General features: G+C 26.2%; 1 protein-coding gene across 4 annotated transcripts in view; it reads right to left on the bottom strand.

Annotated features, from left to right (window-relative positions):
* The window catches only part of Chd1 (chromodomain-helicase-DNA-binding protein 1), a 142,119-nt gene that overhangs the window by 68,498 nt on the left and 60,972 nt on the right, over positions 1-12,649 (bottom strand). For 3 of the 4 annotated variants that reach the window (XM_067263340.1, XM_067263342.1, XM_067263343.1), the window contains 5 exons: positions 9,332-9,548; positions 7,962-8,062; positions 6,096-6,277; positions 5,202-5,329; positions 3,634-3,850 (listed from right to left, as the gene is read on the bottom strand). In XM_067263340.1, coding sequence (XP_067119441.1) covers positions 3,634-3,850; positions 5,202-5,329; positions 6,096-6,277; positions 7,962-8,062; positions 9,332-9,548 — 845 coding nt within the window. The remainder of the gene's footprint in view (positions 1-3,633; positions 3,851-5,201; positions 5,330-6,095; positions 6,278-7,961; positions 8,063-9,331; positions 9,549-12,649) is intronic. The other variant, XM_067263341.1, reaches the window with a different exon arrangement.

Below are 12,649 nucleotides of genomic sequence, written 5' to 3'. Positions count from 1 at the left end.
ATTAAAACTCGCAGGAAAAAACGTGTGTAGAAGTCTGTGTAAAGAGTAGTAGTAGTGGTTTGGGTAGCACTGATCACAAAATTAATTTTTCATATGAATAATTTTTTAATGGCATTATTTCAGATCACACAATTAATTTTTCAAGAGAAATCTTGGGCTATAGATTCTGTTAAAAAGCATCAATTACCAGCGAAAGATCAATGGCAAGTTGATTTTATTACCAAAAAAATCCATGGGTTAAATTTTATAAACGAAAAACCATCAGATATAACTGGCTGGATTGCGCACAGTAATTTACAAAACTTATTAAATTATTTCTCAACGTACAAAGAATTATTTTTATTTAAAGGTGGATAGATAGGGGAAAAATAGTATTTTTAAAAACTGGAGCTACAGTTATTTAGACATCCAACTTCTTGGGTGTCCGAGATCAGATAATATTAAAAAGAACTGTTATTACCACAGATATTTTAAAAAGCATTGTTCTTTTTGCAACATTCTATCTTATAAACAATTCTTAATTAAACAAAAAATAGATATTTTCAAAATTAATATGTTGTATAGATATTTGATAAATAAGTAACAAATATAATTTAAATAATTATTATATTAAACTATTTCCCTATTTTACTTTGTCTCATTGTTAAAATATTTCAAATTGTCATGTTTTAATTTATTCCGATATTAGAAAAAAAAAGGCAACTATATATTAATAATTCTCAACCACATCCGATATTAGTACAAATTGTAAAAATTATTATCACAAATTAAATTTAAAATTTAATAATTAAAAATAATTTATTAAACTTTATCTTATTGTTAAAATATTATTTTAAGTTGTCATGTTTTAATACAACATTAAAATATTAAAACAGGTATAGGTATTAAAACAATAAATTTTTTAAAATGTAAAACAAAATGATAATATAGAGTATAAAGATGTTTTATGAAAACTAGAGAAATGAACTGAACAGTTTTCTAAATATAAAAACTTCTCGAGTAAATTAAAATTACTTATAATTTTAATTTACTCGAAAAGTTCTTGATCCTGAAAATAATTTTAACTTTTTAACTTTTTTTATTTATAACCTGAAAAATTAATTTTTCAGGTTATAACTAATAAAAGATAAAAAGGTTATAAAAAATAATTCTTCCAAACATTCACGAGACATTGTTCTCACTACTCAGTGACCTCACAACTGAACGGCAAGATGGCACACACGTTCAGTTGGCCTGCGCAGTCCAAAACTGTGAGGGAAAATCAAATGGTTTTTCGTTTCTACTCCAGCGGCCTGCACAGTCCGCCGAAACTGTACAGTTTTCCCCCACACACTAACAGGAATTCCTCAAGGCCAGGCCTGCACAGTTATTCCTCAAAGGATTTCCTGAACATGTGTGGCAGCATTTACAAACACATGGCACCAACATAATAATTATAACACTAACAGTTAGCCAATACAAAAGGATATATAAAATGTACAGTGCACTGTATTTACAATTTTTAATGTAACACACATACTACAGAACTAAAAATATCTAGGATAAAATTTTAATACAATGACAATGTGATATATTGTACTATTTGGGACCAGTAAATGTCTTATTTTCTCCTACATTTTCCAAATTCTGGTGACGGTTCTACTATTAATAATAAATATTGTTAAGTATATAAAAAACCAAAAAGGGAGAGAAACTAACAATGTACTTACTATTATTAAAATACTTGGTTTCCAGACATTAAACAAATACAAATATACCTGATCCATAAGACTGTGTGAAGTCAACTATCTTGTTACAATTCATTTTACAATGTGATGTGACTATACTCCCACATCTGTTCAGCATCTGTTTCAAGGTTATGTAAGATAGATGTCATGTAGCTTCAGTCCCACATTGTTATTAATTGCAATCCTTAAATCCCAAATCCCGCAATGCATCCTTACCTAAATTTGAATGTAATTATTAAAGACTAACTTTGTTGTAAAAGATCTAGTCCTTCTTTCTGTCGGCCTTGGTGTGATAAGCCCTCCAAATTGTTAAATCCTATTTATTTGGGTTATTTAACTCTATCTTAATTAACAATGTGTTAACAACTTGGTAAAGAAGTTCTTACATTAGAATACTTCCCATGTAAAAAGTTTAATTTTCAAAAGTCTCAATTTTTTCTCCATAAGAAATATGCAGAATTTTTCCCATAAAATATTCTCATTTCAGAAAGTTTTCCCACAAGTTCACTGAAATTCTTGTCCAGGAATAGAAAATGGACTCTTAAGATTTTTAACTCATCCTATTGAAAATTTTGTTATATTTAATTGTGTATGGAAAAGAAAAAAATTGTTAGGAAATCCACAAAATTTGGTGTGCAACTTTTCACTATTTTGAATCCAGATTTTATAATTTTATTACATGGTTATCTGGCAATAATGCTTACAACAAACAGCAAATTTTGAAAAGCTCTATCAATTTGTAGGTGATACTGAAATTCAACAAACAAAACATATAGCTCAGACCTATAATGCAGTACTGTAAAATTGACTAAACGTGTTCAGTTCCTTAACCAACAGATGTAGTAGTGATTTAGAACTCAGATGTCCAATGAGTGATGTTTATATGTTGTATATTTCTGTATTTATAATTCTCTTCTGTTCTTCCACACATACAATTATATTGATGATTTATTCGTCAAATTTTAAATTTAAATGTATGTTTTCACTCATTTTTAAGCATGACAGACAATACAAAAAATGTGCTACACTAATGTATTTTGATGCAGTGGAGTAAGTATTCACTTGGACAACAGCAGACTGCTTCAAAAAGGAACGCTGGCAGAGTGATGTCACCGGAGACTTGTTTAGCCATCAACTTCACTCAAGTGCTGCAGCATTGCTGTATGCAGAATATGCCCACTCTTCAACAAATTTTAGTATGATATTTGTAGATCTGTAGTTTTATTTGTAGAAATCATAAAACATTTTTTTACATAATAAAACACATAAAGCAGGCTAAATTACACAATATTTAAATAAATAAAATAATACTGTATAAGCCTAAAGCACTATAATGTAACATTGTAAAATAAATATAGAGTATTGAAAAAAGCTATATATTTCATTTCTGCCTAAGCAGTTTTTCTTAAATTGATCCCTTGAAAAAGTTCTTAACCAAGTTCTATTGTGCATACACAAACACACTTATTAACAAATTATAATTAATTTTTCGTAAAAAATATTTAGTAAAATAAGTATTTTGTTAAATTATCATAAACCTTCACTACACTGAATGATCACTACATCAAGAATCCATTGCATTATTTAATTTACAATAAATAAAGTTTATTAAACTGGCTGCCAAAAATTGAACTAGTTAAACTAGTGCAATTTTTAAATTAAAAAAAAATATATATTAATTTATATGCCCGTTACTAGGACACTGAGTAGATGATAGATAAAAAACAATATGATAAACTTTAATAGTTGAAATATATATATATTTCAACTAATTAAAACATTCAAATTTCTGAACAGTAGTACAATATAAGCAACCTTCTTGTAACATATTGAAAATTTTATTAATAAAAACATAATCCTTAAGATTTTACATAATATGCTTTAATTGTAAAATGAATATATTTACCAAATTCCTACTGCCAACATCACCAAGATACACAACAACATTCATTTCAGGAGCCCACTGACTAAATTCACGTTGCCAAGAAGCCATAGTTGACAATGGAACTACTAGTAGAAATGGTCCAAACAAACTATACTGATGAAATAAGTATGACAAAAAGCATATTGTCTGTATAGTTTTTCCTAATCCCATTTCATCAGCAAGAATAACACTATTTTCCCTATATAAATAATAAGAGAAAAAATTAATAATTTTGAATGAATCATTTATGTCAGTTTTAATTAAATTTACAGAAAAAACTAAAATTTAATTTCAATATATATATATATATATATATATATATGAGATGGGTTGATTAATCGGAATTGAAAATATCTCATCACAACTTCAGATTCTTAAAAACAATTCTTTCACATTTTATAAGAATAATTAATTTTTGTTTCAGTCAAAGATTAAACATTTTTCAAATTACAATATTAACAATTAAATATTAGTTTAATGGAAATTTTCGTGTTGACAAAAGAGAATACACAACGTCCCATACATGAGGCGACATCTGTTATGGTGGACAATGAGACACTGCACTCAGTTTGGTACTAACTGTCCCTATTTTAGGGGAGATAGAGTGACTTTAGGTTGCCACCAGGCTAGCATTGGACTGACTTGACTGGCAATCTGTATTCTGTATATGAAGTGTGCAATGAATGGCTTGCAATTAAATTCAACTTCAAAATACAGCCACTTACAAAGCCACTATCACCACAATATTTTTTGCAGCAAAAAATATAACATTCAGAATAAATTTCTCCAGTAAAATGTATTTAGAAAAAAATGACATGGCATTGCACACTTCATATATATTAAAAGCAAAATGCTCTGTCCTGCTGAACACAAAGAACGTAAATTTAAAATTTCAAAACAACTTTATGTGATTTTTTAAAACATTCTTTTAGTTTTAAATTAATTTGATTTTATTTTTAGTTTTGGTTCAGAGTTTTAATTATTATTTATTATTTTTAATAATTTTTATTTATTTAATTTTGCCTGCATTTTTTGAATCCTGAATTACAATTTTTAAAATTAATTGAAATTCTTTTTTCTTTTGTGATATAACTGTAGAAATTGTTTTAGTGTTGTTTCGCACAGAACAAAATCAAATTTAAATCTATTTTAATGTTTTAGTAATTTCATTAATTTTTGTTTCATAAACTTGTCTTCTTTTTAAACATTTTAAGTATAAGAGAGTTAACATTATTGAACTATCATGCCATCTACTTTAAATCAAGGCTGGCAGTCAGTAAAAATATTTAAGTGTTGGAAAAACAATTTAAAATTTAAACAAAATTATATTTTAATTGAAAAATGTTGTATAAAATTTTTAATATTTAGTATGTTTACTTATAATGATAAAACAACTTTTTTCTTATAATTTTGAAAGTTTTTGTTACAATTCACAGGTACTATAATATGCTAAATTCTCAAATGCATTTTGAGCAATTCTGAGTGAAAATACTTGTTTGCATTAAGTTTACTGCCATTATGTTTCTCTTCAACAAAAATGATATACTTACTTGCACCATGAATGAACAAGCCAATTCAAACCTTCCAATTGATAATCCCTGAGCTGTAAATCATCAGAATTTCCCATGTACTTTAACTGTTGTTTTAATGGAGTAAACTTTGGACGGGCTTTTAAAACCTACCATTAACACATTATTTTTATTTATCATCATATATAAAATGAAACAAATTATAATATTTTAATCAAAATAAATCTAAATAATTATTTATTCATTTAAATTTATAGTATAAATTTACAAGTTAATATATAAATTTATTTTTAAAATTTATATTTTAACATTTGCTTTTTGGCATCATCATCTAATAAAAAAAAAAACATGTACAGTGGAGCGTCATTTATTTGAAAGCCGGTCAACTGAAAGCTTTCCAGTTGGAATGTGTCGTGCTGAATCAAACGTTTTTGATACTAGATTAACTTCTAAAGTATAATTTTTTGTTTTTATATTTTTCAATATATTCATTTTGTTTGTACAAAATAAAGAAATAATTTTTAACAATACGATAGCCTCGATTATTATTATAAAAATTTTCGTTAGGCTTAAAATCGATGAAAATTCAACACGAAGCGACACACAACGGAGAAAAATTTCAACATCGGATAGGTTAATATATTTTTTCATATATAATCGGTTATCGGAACAACTCCAGTCCCCAATTGATTCGGATAAACGATGCTGTACTGTATCTATAAAAATGTGGTTTAATGCATAATAATTTAAAATTTAAAATTCTGAAATTAATTCTTTTATATAAAATGTCAGAAAAATAATTTTAATAAAACAAACATTAAAAAAAGCTTTCTAATTATGCACTACTAAAATCTTACAAAATATTTTCAAAACTTTATCAACAAAATTCTCGATATGATTTAAATTCAATCTTACCTTACAAACTTTGCTTGGTATTTTTTGTGATTTTTGTCGATTGTTATATTCATCAATTTTTGATTGAAATTTGTGGCAAATTAAGTTACCATCTTCCCAAGTACATTCAGAATATGGTAATCCTTCCCATTTGCAAAAGTAATCTGTACTATTCACATCTCCATTCTTTGATGGTGCATGTGCTAAATAAACAATAGAAACTAATAACTATTTTTAATTAAAGATATATAAGTACTGAATTTATAACTGTCATGCAACTATATTTATGTTCTAAACTGAAATACTTCTTTAAATGTAAAATTCATTTCCACTAAATCTTGTAAGAGCACTCACATATAAAAGATTATTCATTTCAAAAGTTAAATAATTACTAATTATCTTCACAGCATTCGACTCCATAACATAAACTAAGAGCACTGATGCTGAAAATAAAATCTTCAATGAGTTCAACAGATTATTTTTATTTATGAATTAAATGTTAGGAATGTAATACTTCAAAAAAATGTTTTATTCATAAATGTTAATTCGTAAGTAAAAAATGGCCTGTTGGACTCATTGAAAAATTATTGTTTCTTTTTTTAAACATCAGTATTCAATTAATAATTATATAATCATAATAATATAAAAAAAAACTATAGGATTTTTCTTTAAAATATTCAATAAATAAATACTGAATAAATTAGCATAATTTACAAAAATTCCGATAATACTGTATAGTGACAAGATTAAAATTCTCAATATTAGTATGACTAAATTCTCAATTAGTGTGAATAAAGCTGTATAAACAATTAATTTAATTTTAATTATCTACAAATTTTAGTCATTTTTATTAAAAATATTGCTAGGTAATATGTTTTTAATAAATAATAGATTAATTTTTCATAGAATGTTCTTACTATCATTTCTATTTGACTTATTAAAATTTGGTTTTCAGTTAAATGTTATTAATGATGCTAATTTATCTAATTATTCTTTGATCCTAATGAAAATAATTTTTCCATTTCAAAATTTCATACAAATATAGAGATTTATTTTTATCACTAAAAATCTGTATACAGGGTTTCTAAAGTTTTGTTTTCCATTCCATGACTTTCTCTGACCAACTTTGTACAAATTGCCTAATCCTTACACCCCTTACAGTATGGCACATTGACAGAATAAAACAGCATTTGACTTATTATGTGAAGTACCATACATAAGTTATCACTTCTCCAACTTTTTAATTAGTTATTTTTTTTCTAATTAACACTTATATATTTTTTATAATTTTAAAACTAAAAGTAAAATGTTTTATTAATTTAAAGTCGTTTATTCTGTTATTAATCCCCACCATACATCTTAATGGCTTTGAAAAAAAGAAAAAGCCATTATTTGTTTATTAACAAATTCTGTATATTCCATGTACAGAAGTATATATTTATTCAATTTATACCTTAATAAATTTCGTAAACTTTATAAAATATTAAGCTGGAAAAATAAAGTAAAAAATTGTTTTGTTATGCAATCAAAATTATTAAAATGAAAAATAATAAGTAATTTTAATTAAAATGTTATTATTTATCATTTTTGTACATTGTAAATTTTTTGAGAAATTTTGTGTCTGCTTAAGAGAAATTTTGGATCCTGAAAATATTCTGCACCCCCTCTGTGCCACATTACTTCTTGCTACTTGCAAATGGCTACATTTGGTCAAGCATATTGTCAGAAAAAACTCAAAAAGGCAGTCAAAAGTGCAAATTCCCTGACTTCCATGACTTTTTTCTAACAATGAATATCTCTGATTTTTCCTGACTTTCCAGATACATAGAAACCCTGTATACAAAATCAAAATAATGTGCAAAATAATAATAAAAGACTATTTCTCACCAATAATTCGTTCAACTCTCATATGTTGCTGCCTCAATTCAACTGCCATTTCTTGTTGACATTCAAAATATTCAATATCTTCTGGAGTTGCTGTTTCTTTCCTATCAAATATTGAAAATATTTTGATATCAAATTATTAAAATAAACATTTTCTTCAAATATATACATAATAGCTGAATAATTTCAATAATTATTTTTCTTGCTTTGAAATTAAACTTGAGAAAATAATTTTTTGTCAAGTAAAAATTATAATGCAAAGAAAATATAAAATTAATGAAATATTTTGTATCTAGTCATATAATTTATTTAAGTTTTATACTGTACAAGATTATAATCATAAAAATAAAAAACAAATTTAAATATCTTAAAATTTAGCTCTATCTTATGCAAATAATAAACATCTACTTTATGTCATTTGAAGTATTTCATATAACATGTGAAAACTTGTTACTTCTTTAAATTATTATATAAAATTTAAAAGTATTTACAGTTTGTCCTAAGTTTTAACTATTCTACATGAATTTTAAACAAATATAAATTCAATTTTAACATTAATATTGTCTTTGTATTTCCATAAAGACCTCATATAGATTAAGAAAATGAAATTATTTAAATTTCATCTGAATCAGACAATAAATTAATAATGTAATAATTGTACATATCATCACACAATACTTAATGTCATTTGAAAATAAATAAATATTTTCAACAAAATTTTAATTTTAATTTAAGAATTGTTATAAATAATTAACAGACTATAATAATGATTATTTTCTACATAAGATTTTGCATGTTGATATGAGTTCTAAACATCTAATATAAAATAACTCATTATGTCATTTTATATTAGTTTTGAGGTGAATTAAGTCGATGATGAAAAAATTCTAATCAATATTCATTTTTCAAATTTAAATTATTGCAAAGAATAGTAATTTATGTAATCCAATCATAAAAAATTCCAATTATTTTTTCAGCAATAACCAACTTAAAAAAGTTTAATATAATGAAAAAAATTACTATAATGATGATGATATTTGATATACTATAGTAAAACTATTCATTCTCCTATAATTACAGCTATCGTATCATTTCATAAATGTAAGTTTTGTCTAAATTGATAACTGAATATTATAATATAAATTTTACATCATACATCAAACAGCAGATATCAGTATTTCTAAAAAACTGCAATTATAAATCAAAAATATATTTTAAGTCTTCTGTTATTTATTATATTAAGAAATGAAAATTATACATTATATTTACTAAAAATATATAATTGCAACCATAACAATATAGTTCTTATGTTCAAAGTAGTTATATTTTAATATACAATATGCATATATAAAATGCATAAATGAAAAACTTACCAAAATCTAATTTCTTCTTCTCTTTTTAAATAATTTTCTAATTTTTTTAAACCTTTAACTTTCTGTTCCCTAAGGGTATTTTCAGACTCCCAAGTATTATGTAAATGTGACCATTCTTTCCATTTTATTAAGAACTGTTCTTCTTTTTCAACAGCATCATCAGTATTTGGATCACCAAAATCTTTAACTGCATATACTGTAGTAGAAGCACCAGTAGCTATAGATTTTATAAACCAAAATCAAAAAATTTTAAGAATATATAAAAATTATAAATATTTACTTAAGAATTTTTGTCAATAATGATTTTAACTATCATAACTCACATCATCTGACATTTGCATTTATCATTTGTATAAAATTAATAAAATTATAATGCATATTTTTAATATTGCGTACCAAAAAAGTAAAAATTCCAAGATATATGAATATCTTGAACTTTGTATTTAAATTGTTTCATTCTATAACGTTAATCAAGAAATCTTCTCTTGCATCAAATTTATTAACTATAATTCCTTATGTTTTTATATACTTATTCCATTTTTAGTAAACATATAATATATATAATTATTTCTATTATATCAAAAGAAATTTACAACTCAGAGAAATTAGTAGCTGTTTAAACAATAATAATAAAATTAAAATAAATGTTTTTTACAATGTATGTCTTTTTACCATTTTTTCACTAAAAACAAAAAAAAAAAAGAAAGAAAAGAAAAGAAAAGAAAGAACAAAAAGAAATCCATTAATAAAAGTTAATTTTTTCTTTTTTCTTAATATTAAACAACTTTATTCTGAATCATAGTAAAATTTTATTTAATAGTAGCAAATGTGTATAATTGATAATATTTGCATACTATGAAAAATTTAAAACTAGCTTTATTTTGAATTATCAAAATTTTTCATTAATGTTTTTTAATTTTATTCATATATATTGTTTCAAATAATTATTTTTAATTGAATCTGTCTGCAAAATATATAGAATCAATTCAAAAAATTGGACAGAATCATAAGCTTAAAAAAATTTTTTTTTTACTTTTCTAAGAAACTTTTTATTAGAAAAATATTCTGTAATTCCGTAAAAAGATTTAAAAGCAAGAGAAGAAATTTTGGTTTTGTGGGCAGACTCTAGTTAAAGAATTAATCTCTTATAATTCATTTTTTTTTATATGATAATATCAGGATATGCACGCAGAATTTAAGTACTTACAAAATGCTTTATTCATGTTTGGGATGACCATTACCTCCAATTTTCTGAAAAAAAGGTTGATTTCTTTCATTTATTGTCAAGGAATAAAGTAGCATCTACTTTTGATATTGTGAACTTGTGTTCATTCATTAAGCTTGAACCTTGTTTTTGAACCACTTGAAATTTGAAATTTTATGTTCCATCATGTTCATAATACTAATAAATGCTGTAAAAACATTTTGGAAATAGCAAATATCATTTGCAGTGCTAGTTTGAGGCATAAGTAAAAAAGAAAACTCTCTATATGCAGAGTAATACACAAGTAGAAGAGGAATACTCTGTATAAGTGCCAAAATTGGATTTCATTAATTAATGCTTTTATTACAGGTAATGAGAATGTTATTTCTGTAGTGAATTTTAGTAACTCCTGATATATAAAATATTTGTAATTTTTGTTTGTATTATACATATTACTACCCCTCAATTGTAAATAAAATGCATACAGTAATAGACTTCTATTACTCTATGATGGAATAGTCCTGTTAAGAGTGTGTTCCTGCTTAAATATCTTCAATATGTCATAAATACTAAATGGATAAAATTATTTGGATACTCTAATAAACAAGGACAAATGCTATTAATATCCCATCAAAAGGCACATGCTTCCTTCTACTTGTGTTGTAATCAGATAGAGCTGCTGTGTTCATTTGTATAATTTTGCACACTTTTGAAGATTAGTATTTGTCAAAATGCCATGTGAAAAGAAACTCACTGACTTTCATTGCTGCATGATAATTGCATGCCATCACAGTAATCAGTGTATATGTAGTACTTCAAGACTTCTGGAATTTCTAAATCCAATGAAAATAAAATTGGAGCATGTGGACCTGCACACCAAAATGGATGGCCTCATAAACACATTAACTGTAAGTGGAGTTTAGTATGTATTGTGAGGAAAAAGTGCACGTCTGCTGCTTCTGATATTGCCAAGAACATTCAACAAGTATAGGTGTAGCAATCAGTAACAAAACTGTCTGACAAGAGTTGCACAGCTGTGGTTATCAAGGCAGATGCACTGCTCACAACCCAAATCTAAAGATCCAACACAAGCTGATGGCTCAATGGTGTAAAGAATGATGTTCCTGAATCACAGACAACTAGAAGAAAATCATATGGAGTGATGAATCACATTACACACTTTACTACTTGGATGGGCAAGTTTGAGTTTGGTGCTGGAGAACGGTTCAGTTATGACTATATTGTTCCCACAGTACAATGTGATGGAGGATCAGTGATGGTTTGGGGTTGTTTCTGCTGGCACAAACTAAATCCTTTGATTCTGGTGCTTACCATCATAAACGCTACTGTTTATTGAGGCATTATGGACAATTTGGCACTGTCTACAATGTGGCAGCACTTTTGGGCACAAATCACCATGTTTTCCAGCATGACCAAGCACCATGCCACCCTGATGCTCTATCCAGGCTTAGTTTCAAGAACATGAAGTCCAACTTTTGGATTCTCTTCCTCAGAGTCCCAACCTGACACAATTGAACATCTTTAGATGAGCTAGAATATCACAACAGACTTTGTTGGACATGACCTTCTTTGATGACTGTGCCTGCTTGCTCACTCTGCAAGAACAGTCAATACTTACTGGAATTTGATGGAAAGCATGCCTTAGAGAGTTGCAGTAGTCATTAAGACCAAAAGTGGGACAACCATATACTAAATTCAACAAACAAATAGCATTTTTCCTTTTCTACAAGTGTGTCCAAATACTTTTGTCCACCTAGTGTATTTTCATTTAGTAATGCCATTCCATCATTCTGTTTGGAGCTAGCTCTTCCTCCCTAGAATTTAAGTCTGAATGTAGGTGCCTCCATTCAAAACAGTGTCAAAGTATGTCTGTCTATATTCTCCCAAAAATAGCTAAAACTACTGTTGCTTGTGTAAGCTAGTTTTAATGAAAATAGAGAAAGTCATCACCAAACTTGCAGAAAGCATTTTGTACTATAAATACTATGTGGATGATGGTCTTATGGCATAGAAAAGGCAATTATGATCAGTTCCTAGAAGACATGAATAATAACCATTAAGGTTTACAGTTCATCTCTTTCTGAAGTCTAAAA

Source organism: Centruroides vittatus, unplaced genomic scaffold, assembly GCF_030686945.1.
Source record: "Centruroides vittatus isolate TY-2023 unplaced genomic scaffold, ASM3068694v2 contig_1773, whole genome shotgun sequence".
NCBI classification, from domain to species: domain Eukaryota; kingdom Metazoa; phylum Arthropoda; class Arachnida; order Scorpiones; family Buthidae; genus Centruroides; species Centruroides vittatus.
This window is presented reverse-complemented; position numbering and strand designations above follow the sequence as displayed.